This window comes from Sinohyriopsis cumingii, chromosome 6 (assembly GCF_028554795.1).
Source record: "Sinohyriopsis cumingii isolate HCF-2022 chromosome 6, ASM2855479v2, whole genome shotgun sequence".
Lineage (NCBI taxonomy): Eukaryota > Metazoa > Mollusca > Bivalvia > Unionida > Unionidae > Sinohyriopsis > Sinohyriopsis cumingii.
In genome coordinates this window covers 18,923,147-18,944,906 of record NC_142966.1, presented here as the reverse complement: position 1 = coordinate 18,944,906, position 21,760 = coordinate 18,923,147, and the positions used below count along the sequence as shown (strand labels likewise).

At 35.9% G+C, this 21,760-nt stretch overlaps 2 protein-coding genes, 1 long non-coding RNA gene and 3 other non-coding genes across 8 annotated transcripts in view; 5 read left to right on the top strand and 1 right to left on the bottom strand.

The window, feature by feature from the left end:
* The window catches only part of LOC149796455 (uncharacterized), an 86,119-nt gene extending 82,902 nt beyond the window's left edge, over nucleotides 1–3,217 (bottom strand). For 2 of the 3 annotated variants that reach the window (XM_089961153.1, XM_089961154.1), the window contains exon 1: nucleotides 2,983–3,217. In XM_089961153.1, the coding sequence (XP_089817279.1) occupies nucleotides 2,983–3,155 (173 nt within the window). In that variant the 5' untranslated portion in view covers nucleotides 3,156–3,217. Of the gene's footprint in view, nucleotides 1–2,937 lie in introns of all 3 variants that reach the window. The other variant, XM_089961156.1, reaches the window with a different exon arrangement.
* Nucleotides 735–21,760, top strand: part of LOC149796448 (uncharacterized) — a 265,169-nt gene continuing 244,143 nt past the window's right edge. Inside the window, exon 1 of the long non-coding RNA XR_016421684.1 lies at nucleotides 735–1,174. This is a non-coding gene — a long non-coding RNA (uncharacterized LOC149796448). The remainder of the gene's footprint in view (nucleotides 1,175–21,760) is intronic.
* The window catches only part of LOC149796451 (small ribosomal subunit protein eS4-like), a 28,463-nt gene continuing 14,480 nt past the window's right edge, over nucleotides 7,778–21,760 (top strand). Inside the window, exons 1-4 of the mRNA XM_089961126.1 lie at nucleotides 7,778–7,798; nucleotides 9,760–9,840; nucleotides 13,095–13,275; nucleotides 19,539–19,636. Coding sequence (XP_089817252.1) covers nucleotides 7,796–7,798; nucleotides 9,760–9,840; nucleotides 13,095–13,275; nucleotides 19,539–19,636 — 363 coding nt within the window. The 5' untranslated portion in view covers nucleotides 7,778–7,795. The remainder of the gene's footprint in view (nucleotides 7,799–9,759; nucleotides 9,841–13,094; nucleotides 13,276–19,538; nucleotides 19,637–21,760) is intronic.
* LOC149796454 (small nucleolar RNA SNORA16B/SNORA16A family) lies at nucleotides 15,432–15,564 on the top strand. The gene has a single exon (XR_016422036.1). It is a non-coding gene; the product is annotated as a small nucleolar RNA SNORA16B/SNORA16A family (small nucleolar RNA).
* On the top strand, nucleotides 16,180–16,311 carry LOC149796453 (small nucleolar RNA SNORA16B/SNORA16A family). Its single transcript, XR_016422037.1, has one exon. It is a non-coding gene; the product is annotated as a small nucleolar RNA SNORA16B/SNORA16A family (small nucleolar RNA).
* Nucleotides 16,949–17,079, top strand: LOC149796452 (small nucleolar RNA SNORA16B/SNORA16A family). Its single transcript, XR_016422035.1, has one exon. It is a non-coding gene; the product is annotated as a small nucleolar RNA SNORA16B/SNORA16A family (small nucleolar RNA).

Below are 21,760 nucleotides of genomic sequence, written 5' to 3'. Positions count from 1 at the left end.
TTGTTCATATTGACAACCCCATCTTTAGAGTGCATTGTTACATCATAATCTGCTTATGCTGACATCAGGGCTGAGTACTGTATGCTGTGATACAGTCAATCATGCTACCGAACTATACCTACAACTGACCGACTTCTGAAGACGCGAATAGAACAGATACAATTAATTGAATGGCTAATCCTTCTGTTGTTTTTTGTTTTTTTTTTTTTTTTTACATTTACCAATATAATAGTTTTGCTGAACCTTCATAGAAAACTGATAACCTTTGAAGTACCGACTATTGCGTATAAATACAAAGCAAATGGAAAAAATCTCAATCACAATTATATCTGTCGCCAGTGCAGTATTTTACTCATTGATCTTTTCCTTTTGCCATCAATCCGTGTTATGGCTGCAGAGACTTAAACTCCACAACAAGAAATAGCAAAAAAACAAACAGTTTTGCATAATTAATAATAATTATTTATTTCTCAAAATACAGGAGTGAGTTTTGCATAATTATTAATAATTATTTATTTCTCAAAATACAGGAATGAAAGAATCCCTAAATTGGGTGTGAATTTATGCTTATATATACGGTCCACTATTTCCAGGTGTTGACTCATGTAAGTTTCATTCGTGGGAATGGAGATCCTAGTTTGCTTGTCGAGAAAATTTATACAGCATTCAGTGATCATTCTTGGGATTTAGGAAGCAATTCACTTCAAGCTTTGTGAAGCTAGCCATGGGGGGGGGGGGGCAGGGGGCTGCCGAGAGACTACTGGTGTCACATGTCAGCACTGTAGACTGTGAACGTGGATTCAGTAAGATGAACCTCATAAAAACTGACATCAGAAATAAACTCTGCATCTCATCTCTTGAGAATTTAATGAGAATTGGCATGTACAGATGTGAAAAATTAGACTTTGAAACTGCATTCAACAAGTTGGCAGCCCCAAAATCGCGACGGATCTTCATATAACACTTTGTAACATTTTGTTAATGCTTATTGTAATTAGAGTATTAAGTAACCCATCTTATGTAATTTTCATTGCCTGTTACATTAATAGACTAAATTAACACTTCAAAAAATGTACACTACTTGTTCTGGCGACACTTTTTGAAAATTGGCGACAAAATATTGAGGTTGGCGATTTTTTTGGCGACAGCTTTTTAAAAGCCAGGACCATCCCTGGTTCAAGTTAAAAAGCCAATTGTTAATATATATTTCATATTTCTAAAAGCATTTGAAGAATAACTGGTTTTGACATTCGGTACAGAATCATGCTCCATTAGGGAAATATTTCGTTTTAGATGAAAACTTCTTTGAACGGTTATCAATTACATTTTATTGTCATCCTACATCCATCACCACAAATACAATATTTGACCGTACCTATTAAAACTGGTTTGTCAGTGGGCTTTGGCACATGCACGTGTTTGTGAAAAGCATTTGTACATAAAAGTTCTGGCATAATACACAAGCTATGAAATTATATTTCCATAACTGTTATTGTATCCCGAAGATCATTGTCCGGAATGACTCTTTGAATGTGACAAGCTTAAGGACATCACACAAAATACATTTTTTAAATTAAAAAGTACAATATTGTCTGTTCATATAAAAAAAAAAAATACATTTCTATTTGATAGCAATATGCACAATTACGGTTTAACTTCACTCTTCTGTCTTTTGATATAAGCCATGTAACTTAGTTTTATTTTTATTTTCATGCTATAGGGGCACATACTTTCAATTATAATCTATGTATCATTTTTATTAAGTAAATATCCTAATTGATAATTAAATCAGATTATTATCTTGAATATATGTGATGAATGGTGTTGATAAGTTTGTTAGGGATTCAAAATGGCGACGAAAGGTACGCGCTCATTGCATTGTGGGTATTTGCTTACACAATAGTGAAGTCAGTGAAAACAACCCATATAGTAGGAGCTGGTACAGTCCGTAAACCAGGCCAATGTACATGTTACAAACTATCATTGTAGTACTGAAATTAAGGTAATGGTTGTGTATATTGTTCTGTCTTTAGAGTTAATCCATATTGCCTGGGTGTGAATAAAGTCTTTGGCTATTAAACCAGCAAGTGAGAATCATTGTGGGATTCGAATGACAGTGTTCAAAGCTTGTGATGTTTGTTCTCCACCCTCCCACCCCCCAATGTTACAGTGATTACATTCCAAACACCAAGCTGTCATCTATTCTAGTTTGTGCAACCAGGTTACACACTTTGTTTATATAGTTAATTCCTGTAAATTAAGCCATTGACTTTTGTCTCTGAGTAAATGATTTTGTTTTCTGGAACAGATATTTTATTAACTGTCAGATATGCAATGATTTTTCGTATTTCCACAGATCATAGTCAAAACTATCTTTACAGTCAATATTACAATTGAGCACAAATACCTTAATAACAATGGAAGTACCTCCAACCTACGCAATGGGGCGACTTCTCCCGATACGTTTTGGCAAGTTCTCAATGAGGTGATTTCTCCCAAGGTGAGTTCTCCATGTACAATCCTGAAGGTATTTCACAACTGTTAATATACATTCTTCAAGAATACTGTTTTCAAATCAACGCATGCCTAGAGTTTTAAGTACGTCGCTTGCCGGCGGTACTTTTTCCAAACATGTCGACCACAACATTCTCACGACAACGTTCGGGAGCCCCCCACACCACAGGGGCTCGTATCGTTGCTTACAATTGACCTGTCACACATGTACTATGTAGTAACTAGTTATTATATAGTACATGTATGACAGGTCAATTGTAAGCAACAATACGAGCCCCTGTCACTGTGCCACCAACCGCGAGTTCAATGAAAACCTATTGTAATCTATGATCCGAAAGCTCTCATCGCAAAACAAACATTTGTAATTGCATTTAAAATGTATACAAAATCACCCTCGTTATACGAACAACGTTCAACGATTACCTTCTAAATTTATCACACTTTTGTACGTGCCGTTAAATCCCCTACCCTCTATTCTCGTTCCCTTCCTGCACGTCCCTGTTTTTCTCTTCCGCCTCAGCTTGTGCGAAATCCTCTGCACTAGACTCAAAAGAAACATGGGTGACGCAAGAATTGTCATTTTCGGAACCATCACAACAGCTCTCCTCCTCTCGCAACAAGGAGCTATCTTGCAATTCCATGAAACAACGACGAGTGTTTCTGTTTTGACAAGAGAACCACACTCTGTCAAGCCGGAAATGGAGTTTTGGTGGGGTCATGGGGTAACTGGAATTAAGGTATTTACCGGAATAAATACAGAAATAAAAATAGTTGCGTAATGACAAAATAAAACGAAGCTTTAAATATTAAATTTTATGTATTGGTAAGCGAAATTGGCGTTTGTTTGCAACTCAGGCATTTGCAGTAAATGGTATCATTCATTTTTAATGTTAATTACATATTGATGAGTATAGTTTTAAGTGTATGGGCTCTTAGAAAACGTACCAGAAAAGTGAGGACAACAAACTTTGTAAAATTTAACAAATAATTTATTTCCCTAGAAAAACAAGGTAAAAAGGAGAAAAGAATTTACGGTTTTACGAATCAAATCCAAAATTAATCCAACAATTAAAAAATAAAAGTCCTATTATTAAAAAGTCCTAAATGAATCTGTGTTCAAGCCCTGATAAAATCAAAAAAAGGAAGGCAATGACGTCTGTTGCAACCTTCAAAGAGATGTTGTGTCAACAGTTCCTTGTTGAATCACAGCAAAAATTGATCCAGTTTTGAATTCCAAATAAATTTAAATGAATGTCTTGGTCCAAGAATTCTGTATTATTTATTTCCCAGGAAAAGATTCCCTTGTATTTCATAAAATAAAATTTCAGCTTAAACTGGTCACAACAAACACCTTTAAGTGTCAATGGTTTAGAGCCCAAATGCCCATATTCTAATCAGAAAACAGTTATACAATAATTTAAGACGAAAAACAGATTTCAATGTGAGGGTCACATGGTCACCATTCCAGAATAAAATAGAACTTTTTACATGCCTAACATCAGGTACTCCCAGTATGGCCTTAACTGAAATCAATGATTCTTACTCTGGGAAAGAATTTTTAACATTTTAAAAAAAATTTATTTACTAGAACTGCCACTGTTTCTGAATCAAGGTCAAGAACTATGTCAGCATTAGATACAATATCTCTATTATTAGTTGTTTACGTCCAAAATATAAAAAAAGTCAGTCAGAACTGAACTTTATTTTGGACAATATCAAATCCAGTAAATAAAGTTACATTGCAAAGGCATGTAATGGAAAAATATTAAAACTAACAAACAAACAATTGATATAAATCAAATATAAATTAAATCAAATATACATAACAACTGTCAAAAGACCTTTTTTATATATAAAAATGAAAATAAAACCAGAATTGTTCATTAAATATAGTAGATTTTCTTATACCGATTTCATACTGATGACATAAATGATTTGCTGTATTAGATTAGTACTAATTAAGTGAAGTTTTTCAATAAAAAATGGCAAAGGAAACAAGCCTATTTCACTTTTATAGCATAATTAATGCCTTATATGCTTTTATTTTCATTTGTCCTTCTAAAATAGTGTGTCCACTGTAACAGTTGTGGAGATGTGACCAGTAAAGTTTCAAACTGTTGAGTAATGGAGCAGTGAGTAATAAAAATTTAAAATATAAATTACAAACAATAGCATATGTGCCAGAAATATCTTATCATATGCTAATTTTATTACATACATGTTAAAAATCTTGTATCTGCAGGTTCTTATAATAATATTCCAAAATAAGAAGGAACTCTTTGCAAAACTAGCCAGTATTAACTGACAGTTTTCTTAATGATAATAAACTGGTTGATATGGGTTTCTTTCCATGAAAAAATAAGATTTACAAATTTTTTGTTATCATTTACAAACAACAAATTCATTATGTCAGACATCTGGCATTTGGAAATGAATGCAGCTTTAAGTGTGTTGCTTGCATCGCGCATGCATGATGCTTCGCATTAGCAAAACTAAACATACCATTTTTTTAAAAATTATTTTATATATAATGTCTTTGATTCTGACTGTCATCGCGAATGTCTTATAATCGGGAATATATTTTTGACACAAACTTATAGAACTGTTCCCTTTTACCGGATTTGTGGCCGGCCCAAACATTGGAAACCGGAAGCAAAGATGACTTCCTGCACAATTGGGTACTGGGATTTCCTTTTCGAGTAGAAAACCAACATGGTAGGCTGAATGTGCAAGACTTGAATGAAATCCATATAATCCCACGATCAGAATACAAAATATTTTTAGGAGATTATGCTTAAATTAAAGTGCCATGTTTATTATATTTTGTTTACAGTGTAAATTTAGAGATATTAATTGGAAATGGGAATTATTATGACACTGAACTGGGGCCTATCGTAGCATAAAATTAATAATTGGTGTTCATTCTTTAGTTGATAACTATACCATTTTGAACACGTTGACTAAATTATCTTTTAGAAATGCTAGGGAAATTTGTCTCGTTTACCTTTAGTGAAATATAACACTTGGATAATAAGAAATATTGCATCATTATGTCTACTAGATTATAGATAAGAGTTATCAGGGATGTTGCTTTACAAATAAACATTTACTTGCGGGACATTGCCGCTTGAGTCGACTGTGTATAGCCTGGACTATATGTTCCTCCCCGATTTTGTAAATTATTGGTGCTAATTATAATTCTGTTTACAATATTAATGTTGGCTCTCGCCTATTTAACTGTAGTCCTACATGTAAGACATAGCACATTTTGATTTTGTTGAGGTGCTATGTCTTACTGTCCAAATAACGGCCTTGTATAGTGTGTTCCGATGTCGTTGACATCGGAATGAGTAATGAAAGTTTCAGGAACATTTCACACATTTGATAGCCTATATCGACATTTACCCACTAATTTATGTGTAATTAATATACTTACTGTGCTGTCTTTATCCTGGTGGAATGAAATTATGACACTAGCAAATGGATGCATTTTCACCTTCCGTTGACATACATTTGAATTTGTTGCAATGCGACGGTAGTCAAGGTATGCCAAAGTAAGTTTAGGTAGGTTGATGTTTAGGATATGTTTCTTGAATGAAACGAAACGTTGCTTACAGTTCAAATAGACATAAAATATTTTTTATTCGTTTCGTTAAAAAATAATGTTTCAACTTTATCCGATTTCGGCATTCTCGGCTTTCATTGCTTTCCAGCCCAATGAAAAGTAGGCCAAAGAATCTTGAAAACGGGCCCATTTCTTTTGTGAGAATTTGAATTTATTAGAGAAAAGGCATCATAGTAAGTAAAGTCTGACTAAAACAATATAACTTTACTTTGTAGAAACGCGTCATTATTTTATTTGTCAGTTGTGTGAAATATTCCTGAAAATTTTACTTTCGTAACGATGTTAGTTGACATCAAAAACACACTACACAGCGCCATTAGTTAGGCTGTAAGACCCTGACGCCCACAACATAAATATCAGCGTCGGGTCTTACAGGTAGGACTAATTTAACTGATAACTTTGTACAAGTAAGCTCGAAGTTCTGTCCATTTTCTAACCTGAGTAAATGGTTAAAAGTGAACCAATGCTTGCTGTACATGAAATGTACTAACCTGTTGATTTATTGCAAAATTACTCATTGCAAAACGCAATCGTACTTTGAATTAATTCAGAAAAACCAGATTGCAAATGAATCCACAAACCAAACACGTTCTAATGCTGTAAAGCACTCTGTATTGCATGGTTATAAATTGGGTTGACATAAAGTAGTTAATGCACGTTGTTTTACAATCCAGCATGGCAACAGTTTTATATCTGCTTCCTATAAATTAACTGCAATGATGACATCTTGTTCTTATTTATTAGGGTTTTTTTTATTATGAGCTTTCAGATGCAAGAAGGGAACAAAGATTTTATTCTTTTTTAATCTCCAGCGTTCAATAAATTATGGATTTAGGAAAATATTTTTGTTAGGAGTTGAACTTGAATGCTTATTTTCATTAGAAGGAGATGCAACTTCATTTGGTACAGTACATTCAGTCCACATTTGGTACAGTACATTCAGTCCACATACACGTAAAGTGTCCCCAAGTGTTGAGTGAATACTTACTTACAAACTTGTTACATTTTGATCAGATTGCCATCTTTTGTAACTAAAGAACCTGTACAAAATACTTGTTTAAGCAGACCACTCTGGAAGCCTAAGTGGTTAGAGCACCCACCCCGTATGCAGGAGGTCATGGTTTGAAACCCTGACAGAGTCGTACCAAAGACTTATAAAATGGTACTTGAGGGGATTGAGTTTGTTCCCACCCCATTTCTTTGTGCAATGAATGAATTGCCAAACATATAAAATGTAACAAAAGTTATCTGCTTTTTTTTTTTTAATTACAATTTACCAATGTAGCCCAGGATGTGAAAATGAGCAAGTATAGCTAGCAGTCTTTTTAAAGGTGCACATCTGGAACAAGGCTAATCTGTAAACTCTATAACACCATTACACCCATCAATCATGTGCCAAAACAAAGATAATTAAAGATTCTTTGATTAATAAGAAAGATATACAAGCTCTGTTTTTTAAATATCCAGTATAACCAATGAGGAAACCCAGGGAAATCTTTAGAATTCTAACCCTTTGCAAAGTAGGAAACTGTAGAGTACCACCTTTATCTTGTGACTTGCAGGGTGAATGTGGTAAAATCTGCAAGACTGCCATAAAACCCATTGGCTGCAATGAAATCCACGAGAGAGTTGCATTAGATTGAGAAGCTGTACATCATGGTTAGTGGAACTTAATCCCATGCCACATGTAAATGTCCATTGATTGGTTGGGCAATCCAAATTCCATGATGCACATACTGCATGCGTAGGTCTTTCTCAGGAAATATGCTAGTTAAAAACGGGGGAAAAGGAACGTTTGGGGATGGGACCAAAGCAAATGTCTGTGAAAATCTAACATTTAGAGTCGGATGTTGAATTGTATACATGCACTTGAAAACGTTGTGGAGTATTTTAAACACTGCATCATGCAGTATCTGCAAAAATGTTTCATTTTTACATCAGTCTTCATTGTTGAGAAATGAATACAGTTCTTGCTGATTATCGCACGATTCTGAATATATTGCATTATGGGCCCTATGACCAAAATCATGCCAATGTATAACAGTATAGGTTGAAAGAAAATGAAGACAAATTTTATATCTTTATTTTCAAAAAAAATGTTTAAAAAATTTTGATAAATTGTTTTGTACCATAGTTTACTATTGAAAGTTATTCTCAATCAGTCCTACCCGTTTGTCGACATCCTCGGGCCCGAGGAAGTATTGCTGACATAGATGTCGAGATAAGTGGGGGGGGGGCAGGTCTGGAAGAAAAATACAAGCTAAATTCGTCAGTAAGGGGTGACCTGTCATCAGTGGGTAGCATTTACACTTTGAGAAAACAAACAATGGAAATTTTGAGTACATGAAGACAAAACCAGTGTGAAATGCACTTGTATATTGACAAATTACATTTTGGTTACCTTTATGTAATAAAATTCACAATAAAATGTTGCATCGGTCCAATATGAAAAACATTAACTGCGATATTCAATGTTGATATCAGCACATGGTTGCATAGTTGTTATTTACATGCTTCAAGTACATGTACTTAAATTGTCCTAGATTTTGGTCAGTCTGTTCCCATCTTAATGAGGCTACCAAGGGGATGGGGCTATTCACAGGGAAGTGAAAACATGTCAACAAGTTGGTTTAAACAGTGCATGTATTTACTTAAGAAGTCATCATGAAAAGTACATAAAAGCGAACAAGAGATATGCGGCTGATATGATTAATGAAGGCATAATATTGTATTCATTGACACATGCTTAATAAAGTTAAAAAGAAAACTCACAGCACAATAAACTTGTTTTAATCACCGATCACTTTGGAAAATGCAAGAATCAATCAGATTTTATTGCTTTTATTTAAGTTGCCGCGAGAGGCCAACTTTATAGGACCAAACAAAAGCCTGTTGTTTTTTTTTTTTTTTTACTGTGACATTAAAGTTTGGGGGCAATATCAACTAATTGTTGAACAAAGCATGGATCGGAACTGGCAGCTTGTCGACATAAATGGTTAGAAAACAAAGGTATTGTTCAAGCTGTGACCAAGGGCTTATGTCGACATGTACGTTTATTTTTTATCTCAACGTCGACATAAGCATGACAGTTTTGTTAGTAATAGTAGACCAAGGGACTGGGACTTTGCTTTTTTGTCAAAATAGGCGGCTTGTCGATATAAGTGGGTAGGACTGTATATGACAATTTTGGTACATCTTGGCTTTGTACACAAGTCTGATGATGTGAATCCCTACTAATGCATTATAGTGAGGGAGGTACTTCATCAAGGGAAAGTTGGGAACAATATGTACTTTTCTTTGAGAAATTTATAAGTGGTATTCGTGTTATTTGTGCAACTTGAATTTGGTAGTGTTGAGTTAGTGCAAGCGTTGTTATACAATGAGCACTGGTGAACTCGCTCTTTTAAAAGCAAAACAATTTTGACTATAGCGGATGTTACAAGGGTGCCATGGTACAAGCTGAAGTAGTTTTATTAATTGAAACCACAGTAGCACTTGCAAAATTGTGGATGTGCCTCATATACTTGTATAACTTGACCCGAGATGTGAGATACTTTTTCTGAACATGTATGCATGTCACACATTTCAAAAGTCCTATTTCGTCATTTGTTTCTTTTCAGGGTTATCGTGGGCGCAGGAAGATTTTGAAGCGTGTTGTAGCACCTAAATCATGGATGCTGGACAAACTTGGAGGAGTCTTTGTAAGTATGATCAGATTTCGTGGTAAACATTTAAACCATCTAGTTGTTTTTCTTAATTCTTGCCATTCTACTGACTATCACAGCAGTATACACTTCAGAAAGCAATCCCTGTATGAAGTGGGACACCTCTACAGTCTCTTTGGTACTGTACTTGCCAAGTGACACATTTTCCACTAGGTGAAGTAGTTGTTCTTAATAAAAAGACAATCATGGCAGTAACTCTTATTTTCCAGTTGTCAGTTGCATGGGAAATCAGAAGTCTTAACACATTAACCCCTGGAGATTTTTGCCTGAAAATCGAGTAGGAAACACATTTTGAAAGCTATTTCTGAATAGATCCGAAAACACCAAATCCCCGGTCATCTTTCAGTAACATACTGCCTAGTTGTGTTAGAAACATCATTTTTCATTGGCTATTTGACTCGCGCATGAGCAGAAGGGTAAATGTTGGAGTTCTTATTTTCTTTTTTTTTTTGCTAAACGGAGCCATTTTTTTTGTATGGAGACCACTCTTTATTCCAAATGCCCATCTTATCCTACTTTTTGCAAAGGCTTATCTGTCTGTTTGCAGTTCATACCAGTTTGCCTTAGATCTGAGACCAAAAAGTCTAAAATCCAGATACAAAATCGAATTCTGACCATGGGCGAATTTTCTGTAGAAAAAGTCTGTTCCAAAAAATGAGTTTTTTTATATATCTGTATTTTGTAGTGCAACTAGATATTCCAGATTATTTGGTATCATTGTAGAGCTAAATCTGTCTACCTTTCAATAATACCACCCACTTTAGTTTATCATGCATGACCATGACTCTACAGAGCTCGGCAGTAGACTACTACCTCCTGCCCCGTTGAGTCGTCACTAGGGGTAAATGTGTTGAGGTTATACATAATTTATTATGTGCTGTGCAAGTACCTCAGAAAATTTGATCCTTTATTTTACAGTTAAAATGAATACCAAACTTTCTTGTTGCAATGTTCATTAAATGTAATACAGGCTTTCAAAATTTGTTGATGCTAATTGAGCGCATTTTAGGGGTCTGAAATTTTTTTATGGATTCAGACTAAAACTCTTGGGGATATTCTGGTTCTTCTTCATCCTCACTACAAGTGTAAATGATTTTTTGCTCAGTAAGGACAATAAAGAAGGGAGAAACTCGATTACCTGTTCAGTTCAATGGGGGTACCAAATTTCTTTGGAAAGTTATTTGTAAACAATCTAAATCACACGGGCATGTGGCCAGTTTGTCTCTGGAATTAGTTGTGTTCTTGTTGGGACTGATGTTTTCATTTGTGTGCAAAATGCGCACTTAGACGTGCAGTTTCTGCTAAACCAAACAAAAATTCAACAAGATTTGATAAATAATTGTTTTAGCTGCAACAAATACATGGCATTGATCTATCTTTGATATGGACTTGTGGCTTTTGTAAATAGTTTAATGTAACCTCTGCCAGGATGAATTATCAGGGAACTAGTTTCCCTGCCTTGGAAATTTTGGAAGTTGACTTTAGAGCTTGATGGTTAAGTGGAATTCACAGTGAACAGTCAAAAAAGGCATTGGAAGGCATTGGAAGGAAAAGCACTGCTCTGGTGGCCAAGTGGTTAGAGCATCTGCCTCAGATGTGGGAGGTCGCACGTTTGAACCCTGTTCAAGTCATACCAGAAACTTGTAAAAATAGTACTTGCAGCTGCCTCGCTTGGTGCTCTGCATTAAGAGATTAGTGTTTTGATTGATCGGCCTGGTGTCATTTTGTGACTGGGTGGGGCATGATGCCCCAATGCTAGACTCAATATAAACTTTGACACTGCAGATATTGTTGCGATAAAAGCTGCCATATGACTGAATTTTTTTTAAAGCAACATTAAAAATCCAACACGTACACATTGGAAGTGAAACAATTCCTAAACATTCAAATACCTGCTGATAACTAGATCTTTGTACTAATGCATGGCTGTGATTTAACAGGCAACTCCTAGATGCCTCCAGATTCAATGGTCCTATTCCAAAAATTGTGTCAGCTAGTTCTGTACATCTTAGTATCTGACATAAGCATTATTGACTTTCAGAAATTAAGAAAAGTTGTCATATTTCATGAACAGTGGGTAATTCCATAGCTGTGTAATGACTTAAGAACTTCAATAAAATATTAAGTTGTGGGATATTGGAGTTAACTTTCCAAGGTGAGATGATCGGAGAGTGGATTATGGTGATGGTAGGCGAAATAGATCACAAAACTTGCTATGGGCTGAACAAACTATCAACATGGCATTTTCAGTCAGAGACTTCTTTTGATGTCTAGTTAATCCTGATTGAAAAGGGGCCAATCTCATGTCTAATATGGTCACTACAACGGTCATCTTGATAATCTTGTTATTGCTACTCCTGAATAGAATGTCATATATTGATGTGGGGTTTTCACCTAAGGACTTCTTATAATTTATGGTTGGACATAATTGAAAATGGTGCAGTGGCAGTGCAATCTCCAAAATTTTACTATCACTATTACTTCTGAATGGTTGGTCATATCAACAATGGCTTTTGCAAAAGACGTTTGATGTGTTAGTTGGTTCCAAGTGAATATGGTGCAGGTTTGATATCCAACATGGTACCCACTGGAGCCAGCTTGAAAATCTTGTTATTGCTAATCCTACAGAATGAAAAGTAATATTACCATTTGGCCCTTAGCAGTAGACTTTTTTTGAAGCATTATCGAGAGAAAAAATGCATTGATCAGATTGCCAAGACAGGGACCAACCATCACTACTCCAGAATGGATGGTTCTTTTCAAGTGGGAGGTGTGGGGTCACTAAAAGCAGACCTGCCAACTCTTACGAAAATTACTCTTAAAATACGGACTTGCAGCATACTGGCAAAAACTACGAAAATATTTTATTGCATCTTACTAAAAACTGGTCAATCTTATGGAAAAATCTGATATCAAATATGACCACCATGGCATCCATCTTGAAAATCTTGTTCTGATTGCTCCTCCAAAATGGAAAGTTGTATCAGCATGGGGTTTCCACCTGAAGACATGCTATAATGCCTTGTTGTTGGTGCCAAGTTTATGTCCAGTAATATCCACCACTGCAGCTAATTTGAAATTAGTTGAAAACCTTACCACTGAAGAATGTTGAAGATGGTTTCCTCACTCCAGTTACTAGGAGAAATGGTCCTTAATTCTGTTAAATCAGTCCCTATGGAGGTACTCATAATAAAGCACTTGGGATTAAATTGTTGTGTGCTTTATTTCAGGCTCCGCGGCCCAGCACTGGTCCACACAAGCTGCGTGAATGTTTGCCACTAATCGTTTTCCTGAGGAATCGACTCAAGTATGCCCTGACTGGTGATGAGGTGAAGAAGATCGTCAAGCAGCGTCTCATCAAGATAGATGGGAAAGTCCGAACAGACACAAGATACCCATGTGGATTCATGGGTATTTATCTACCATATCCTCTCGTGCTCGTAACTCTTTTTTGAAGGACATATAATTTCCAAAATTATTGGATAATGAAAATTAAAACATTTGTTGCCATAGTATTGAAAGCAGTTGTGAAGATTAAGTATTCAATTTCTTTGACATTTAATTATAATGCAGGCAACGTGAAATTACCTCCAGATTTCAGGGTCCATGCCTGGGGGACTAATCAGGCAAAGTAGGTCCCTGAGATGCCTCTGTCTAGACTATTAGGCAAGTCTACTGTCATCAAGATGCATATTTTTATCAATGTGGCAGTCTTTTCATTTGTCAGGATTACTACATGCATTATTAGATCTCTAAACAAGTGAATATAAAGTCTTCCCTTTTTTCTATGTTGACTATACAAGTTGTTGAAAGTCTAAACTGGTTGTCTGACAGGTCACGATACCATACAAAGTGGGCAACTAAGTCGTCTAAAATATGCAAATTTTACCTTGTGTTATCAAAGCGAAAACAACTTTGCCCTGTGATTTTTTTAGAGGTACATTGAATGACTGTCGATTTTTAAATGCCCCCTCGCTTTAGCCAGGTTAGTTCTAGTGTTTTGTAGTGAAATGTATTCATCAAGCCACCAAGTACTAGTATGTTGATACCAATTACACTAACGAACTCTTTCACATTCACAGGCATGTGTTTTGATAGCTGAAAAACCGTTTAAAGCGGAATTCCACTTTTCTCCTGACTTGAATCAGATTTTTCTTGACATATTCCTTATTTTATTATTATCTTTGATCTGGTTTCTTAAAAACGGCCTGTTCAGTCCAATTCCGCAATGACCCTTGTAATGTATTCATTCCATATATTAGTTAGCCCACGACTCTTGTAAAGAGTATTCTAATTGGTCAAAAGTTTAAAAATTCATCCAATGAATCTTAGTGTGATGGAAGCTGATGGAAAGAAGCGTGTTTGCAAAATATGGTGTACCAAGTTGTTGAGAGAGACCATGACAGGAAGTTTAGATAAAGGTTTTAAAAAATGTATGGAAATGAGAATGGCTGGAGCAAAAAGTCAGCGGAAATTTGGTTGGACCGTTTATAAGAAAACAGAATGCTAGAGGACTGGCATTTTGTTACCTCTGCACTTTGTTAATCGCGGTTGGAAGAGTTAGGAACAGCACCTACAGAAGAAGCTGCATACGGAAAAATTTAAGCTCAGAATGCATCTGAAAATAGTGCAGTTGTTATAAGAAGAAAGATTTCTTGCATGAGAGAAAAGATGTAGCTCGCTGTCAGAATATGTGCACTGCATGTCGCCAATACAAGCACCAGCTTGAAAGGAAAAAGGCGGTCACTGAGAAGGAAAAGAAATTATTGCACATTGAGCCTAGAAAGGAAGGGGGGGTCTGATACATTTAGAAGTCCTTCAGGTGCCATTATTGTGACTTCTAGAAAGTAAAAAGAAACAAAGAAGAAAAGAACACCTTGATTAATTGTAGCTGATTAAGCATAGTTACTAACTTGCAATTATAATAATATAATCTGGTTACTCAGTTAAAATTAATTACGGCTGTTCAAGTAAAATATACCTGGACCCAAGGAAGGCAAGGTACTCCTCCATAGATGCAGTTTATAATTTTCTTATTATTTTAATGTGAACTGTCTGAAATCAAAATACCCTGGCATGTAGTTTTAAAAAATTGCCTTCCCTGGGTACTATGTACTCCACTCGATAACTCGCAAACCTGCTTATAATGCAGGGTCAGGCGTGGAACCCATTTTTAAACTAGAAAATACAAAAATATTGATCCCTATTTGTTGAACTTGAGGTGTGTGTAGTAATCAGAAACAATTCCCTTTTAAAATACCATACCATTGCGACAAAATCCAATGTAATGCTCTAAATTTTATTGCAAGACTGATTTTAATGCACTGTGAACAGTACAATATTATTTAGACCATGATATATCTCTCCCTTTGTCTCTTCAATCAATATTTTATATATAGATTTTCAGAATAAAACAAAAATGGATCATTTGAGTTCTAGCAAATCTGACATGTATCACTGCACACAAAAACACCATAGATTAAAGAGAGAGTGAGGTATCAGTATCAGGAAAGTAGAAGACCTTGTCTCAGCTGATACATGTTCAGCTTTATGGTGTGGGGAAAGGTCATGACATCTATCGAAGCCATGGTATGTATACATTTCTACTGTGGTCATTCAGATGCCAAGATTAAGCTTGTTCGACGGTCGCTGGTGGATTTTTTTGTTTTCTTCACAGCATTACCAACGAACAAAACAGTTTTATTACAATTTAAATTTGCCTTGACAAAGTAAAGGACCGTTATTGTACTACCCTGACAAGGGCTTCTGAACGTGTTAAATCATATACATATATACAGCCTCACTGCATATCAACTATTCTTTCATCCAGATTTCTATGCAACAGTTTGGAGTTGATGAAGTTTTTAGTTAATCAGCCTTTCTCCATTTCTGTCAGATAAAGCAAGGCAGTAGCGTCAGGTAATATATTCTATATAGATTGGGAACGGGAATGTGTAAAGCTAATTTTAATGTAATACTTGATTGTTACTGTTAAAAGATTCCTTCCTCCCATTCTGTGCTGATGGGACTGGCATTCGAGTCACAGTAAGTCCATGTTCTTTCGGCTGTAATCTCTAGTGGAAGGACAGTAGTTTCTAATATGGTTGCAGCAAAAATGAAGTTACCGTAATCTGGTAATACTTTCATGTTACTCTTAGTGACACTTGTCGATTTGAATGTGACAGCTGTAGAGACCATAAAATTACAAAGGTAATTGTATGGAAAGATACAAGTCATTATCAGGGTTTTGTCATGGAGAGTAGATCTTTTCTGAGCTGATACATGTTCACAACGCTTTATGGTGTGGAAAAGGGTCATGGCATCTATCGAAGCCATGGTATGTATACATTTCTACTGTGGTCATTCAGATGCCAACATTAAGTTTGTTCCACGGTCGCTGGTGGATTTTTTGTTTTCTTCACAGCATTACCAACGGACAAAACAGTTTTATTACAATTTAAATTTTCCTTTACAAAGTAGAGGACCGTTATTGTACTATCCTGACAAGGGCTTCTGAACGTGTTAAATCATATATGTTCAGCCTTGCTGCATATCAACTATTCTTTCATCCAGAGCCCTATGCAACAGTTTGGAGTTGATGAACTTGTAAGTTTTTAGTTAATCAGCCTTTCTCCATTTCTGTCAAATAAAGCAAGGCAGTAGCGTCAGGTAATATATTCTATATAGATTGGGGACAGGAATGTGTAGAGCTAATTTTAATGTAATACTTGATTGTTACTGTTAAAAGATTCATTCCTCCCATTCTGTGCTGATGGGACTGGCATTTGAGTCACACCGAGTCCGGGTTCTTTCATTTCTAATCTCATGTGGAAGGACAGAAGTTTCTATTATGGTTGCAGTAAAAATGAAGTTACCATAATCTGGTAATACTTTCATGTTACTCTTGCTGACACGTGTCAATTTGAACACTTCATATTGTGCAGAGTAACAGCTGTAGAGACCATAAAATTACAAAGGTAATTGTATGGAATGATACAAATCATTATCAGGGTTTTGTCGTGGAGAGTATTAGACCTTTCTCAGCTGATACATGTTCACAGTGCATTATGGTGTGGAAAAAGGTCATGGCATCTATCGAAGCTGTGGTATGTATACATTTCTACTGTGGTCATTCAGATGCCAACATTAAGTTTGTTCAACGGTCGCTGGTGGATTTTTTTGTTTTCTTCACAGCATTACCAACGGACAAAAGTTTTATTACAATTTAAATTTGCCTTTACAAAGTAGAGGACCGTTACTGTACTACCCTGACAAGGGCTTCTGAACGTGTTAAATCATATACATATGTACAGCCTCACTGCATATCAACTATTCTTTCATCCAGATTTCTATGCAACAGTTTGGAGTTGATGCACTTGTATGTTTTTAGTTAATCAGCCTTTCTCCATTTCTGTCAGATAAAGCAAGGCAGTAGCGTCGGGTAATATATTCTATATAGATTGGGGACAGGAATGTGTAACGCTAATTTTAATGTAATACTTGATTGTTACTGTTAAAAGATTCCTTCCTCCCATTCTGTGCTGATGGGACTTACATTTGAGTCACAGTAAGTCCATGTTCTTTCGGTTCTAATCTCTAGTGGAAGGACAGTAGTTTCAAATATGGTTGCAGTAAAATTGAAGTTACCATAATCTGGTAATCCTTTCATGTTACACTTGCTGATACTTGTCGATTTGAATGCTGCATATTGTGCAGTGTGACAGCTGTAGAGACCATAAAATTACAAAGGTAATTGTATGGAAAGATACAAATCATTATTATGGTTTTGTTGTGGAGAGTAGTAGACCTTTTCTCAGCTGATACATGTTCACAATGCATTATGGTGTGGAAAAAGTCATGGCATCTATCGAAGCCATTGTATGTGTACATTTTTACTGTGGTCATTCAGATGCCAACATTAAGTTTGTTCTACGGTCGCTGGTGTAATTTTTTGTTTTCTTCACAGCATTACCAACGGACAAAACAGTTTTATTACAGGTTTAATTTGCCTTGACAAAGTAAAGGACAGTCATTATACTACCCTGACAAGAGCTACACATATAAAACCATATACCTCAGGGGGTTAAGCTAGACTTGAATTTTAGGGAGAAGCGAGTTCTCCGTTTGGACAGAACAGGGAGAAGTGAGAACTGAACTGGGAGAAGTGGGAGCAAAGCAAGACTCTTATTTGAAATTTGCCCTCTGTTGCCCAGTATGCATATTTGCATTTAATATTGGTTTTAAGCAGTGATTTATTTTCAGGTACAAAATATCAGTTCTATTTATATTATTAGCACCATTGGTATGTGTTCAAAATGCACTGTGTGATTTGGATTTTTAATGTAGCTTTAAAAAAATTCAGTCATATCGCAACAATGTTGAGCACTGGGGCATCATGGTGCAGAGATGTAGCATGAGACAACAGAAGCTATTAATTGTAATGAATTTTAACTGAGTAACTACATTACAGTATTGTAATTGCAAGTTAGTACAAGGTGTTTTTGGACCCCTAGATGGGGGCACTGCCCTGCAAGACCCTATTGGGGGAGGACACAACCCCCTTCAAATTTTTTCAGGTTTTTTTTTTTTTTTACTGAAGACCAAAATTGTGTTTGTAGAAGATTACTTAAAATTGTTTTTCAAAACACGACCAGGGAGTTTGGGAGTACAAAATCATATTTATAGCATGACACGCCATGCCATGCTTCAGTTTGGTTAAAATCAGATCTCAATTTCATTTAGGACTGCTCCAGTAGATTTGTGATTAGAGTGTATGCCTCTGATGCGAACGGTCAGGTTCGATCCCTGGCCGAGTCATACCAAAGACTTATAAAAATGGTACTAACAGCTGCCTTGCTTGGCACTCAGCATTAAGAGGTTATTGTTAGGACTGGTCGTTCTAGTGTCAGGACAATGTGACTGGGTGGGACATCGTGCTACATGTCTGTGGCATGATGCCTCAGTGCTAGACATCACTATAAGCTGCCACATTGCAGACATCATTGCGATACGAATGAAAAAGTGTTAAAGCTATGTTAAAATTCCAAATCACACTCAGTTTCATTTAAGACACTGGTCTGATTTATATTGCTCAGTGTTATGGCAGACATATCTTGAAAATACATTATGTCCATCCCATCTGCTCAATCGATGTTACCTCGGGCAAATAAGAATTTTTTTTTTACATTCTTGACAGGCACCTCACTTAGAATACAGGACGAGCCTGATCTAAAATTAGAGGGACCTTGGGTGTCAGGCTATCTGATTTCTTTTGTGCACTACTTCTAATGTATTACAATCTAGTAGGTATTGTTGAACAAAGATATTTTACTTCAAAAATCTGTTTCTCGTCCATTTTCAGTAGAGGACTGTGCTTATGAACTTTGTCTTTATCTTTCAAACGCATATTTATCTGACCAGAGTAAAATAGGTAAAATTAACATGATGTATAGGTTTGGAGATGTTTTATGTAGGGATGTATTTTATAAAACTTTACAAGCCTGCTTAGTGAAATGGTTAACTGTTATATAACAGGTGAGTGAAACGGTTTGGGGCCTGTTGTTTTGGTTATTCTACAGCAGGGTAGGGTAGGGTTGGTATAGTCATGTTCAGATTTTTTGCGTAATTATAATTCTGATCCTTGTATTACACGAAAGTATATTGTAATCTTACAGATGTCATCACCATTGAAAAAACTGCAGAGAACTTCCGACTGCTTTATGACGTGAAAGGAAGATTTGCAGTTCATAGGATTAAACCTGAAGAGGCCAAGGTAAACACTTTAAGATTGCTTGTTTTTTTATTTAACTTATTTGTACTTGAAGTGTAGATGAAGCATCTTGATTTGCTCCATCCGAATGGCCATTCATCCCAAGCTAACTTGTTTGCAGTATTTCTAGGAGCAGTGTATATTAAAACCCAATTCAGATCGGATACTATACTGGTCATAAGTTTTCTACACTCCATCTACTGTTTCACGGAATTGTGCATTTAACTGTAATACTTTATTTTACTCTTACGAAAAGATGAGATAGGAAGGAGGTGCGCAAGTAGCAATGACAGCATGAGCATAAAAAATGTCAAAAACGGGTCAGACTTTTTTTAAGACATTGTTTTAACAAGCAGAGATCAAAATGCAGAGGCAAGTGATGTGCTGTTTCCTGTGGAAAATCAACATTTTAGCTAGTGGAGATCAAAATGATAGTTCTGCAAGGCAAGTGATGTGCTGTTTCCTGTGGAAAATCAACATTTTAGCTAGTGGAGATGAAAATGATAGTACTGCAGAGGCAAGTGATGTGCTGTTTCCTGTGGAAAATCAACATTTTAGCTAGTGGAGAACATAATCTTCACTTTAAAATGAATGAAGTTGATCGGTTATTTAAGCATATGATTTCAAACACAAGTTCTAATGTGCAGAGATCAAAATGGCTGAAGTGGCAAGTGACGGCAGTGATGTGGATGCAGATTTAGATGAAAATATAAAAAGTTTTTGGAGAAAATTTCTATTTTAAGCAGTGAAGACCATTTTCTTCAACAAAATGATTTGAGGTGATGGTAACTGAAATTACTGGAAAGCTTATTTCAAGACTTCATTTTGTCGTGCATTGAATAAAACTGTTGACAGCACTGAAGTGGCAAGTGATGGCAGTGATGTGGTTGATGAAAACATGGACAAGTTTGTGTGGAAATTGATATATTAGGGAAGGGGATTGTGACCTTGACTACATCAAAATGAATATTTCAGACAGAAAGAAATGTATAGCATGATTTTGAGTTCATTTATTTTTATTTCAGCTGAACTACTTGCATGCAAATATTGTCAGTGGAAAACAATACCTAACATAAAGAAAACGGTCTACATTTTTAAAATATATATCTTTAAACAATTATTTTTACAAACGTGTGCTGTAAAGCCAGCTTGATCAACGTCACTGCATTCTTGTGCTGATACTCCATTGACTGAACAAATTTTCATTTCTACACAACTCTGTGTCTGAATGGGCTTAAAAGAGACAAGAAATCAGTGGAAATATAGAATAATAAAAGCACTATGGAAGAATACCTTATTCTGTAGATCATCAGCGACAGGATAAGATATGCAAATGCTAGGCCTAGACTAAAAGTTGGCACTGTTCCAGACTTACGGGAAAGTGTAAAAGTTGTGAGTTATGAAAATTTCCAGAAGACAGATTGACCACAAAATGCGACAACCAATTCACAGATCTTTTATCTACATCAGCAGTGCTACAAAAAATCTGATAGTCCGACACTCGGGGCCCCTCCTAATTTTAGTTCTGGGCCATCCTGTATTCAAAGTGAGGTGCCTTTCAGGCTGTTCAACAACAAAAAAAATGTTTGCCTGAGGAAACTTTAGTTGCTCTGATGAAATGAGTAAATGTATGTTCAAGATATTGACATACATGCCTTAACATGGTACGATCTAAATCAAATCACCACTGTCCTAGTTGCTAAAAATAAGATTCTGAACCCCTGATACAGTTGTGTTTTGAGAAAACACAATTTTCTGTAATCTTGAACAAAATTTAGATTTTAAAAAACTATCCAAAACAACTTTCCATCTATGTCTGTTACATGTATTATGTATAAACGGTAATCTGTAATGATTGGAACTGATATAAAACTATCCCTTGGGCAGTTTAAATAGCACCGATTAAAAGAAAAGAGGTCCGGTAGAACATCCAAGTTTCACATTAACTGGCTGACAATAGAAATTGGAGGGAGGCAACTATTGACACCACCCCTTTGCCCCAATGTGCAAGCACCCATGGGACATGCCCCTTTTCTCGTGTTCTGGTCAGCTGTGGCTAAACTGCAAAAATAGTTTTTACTTAAGTACACGAACAATAAAGCCAGTGTGACTGATTAACACAGTTGA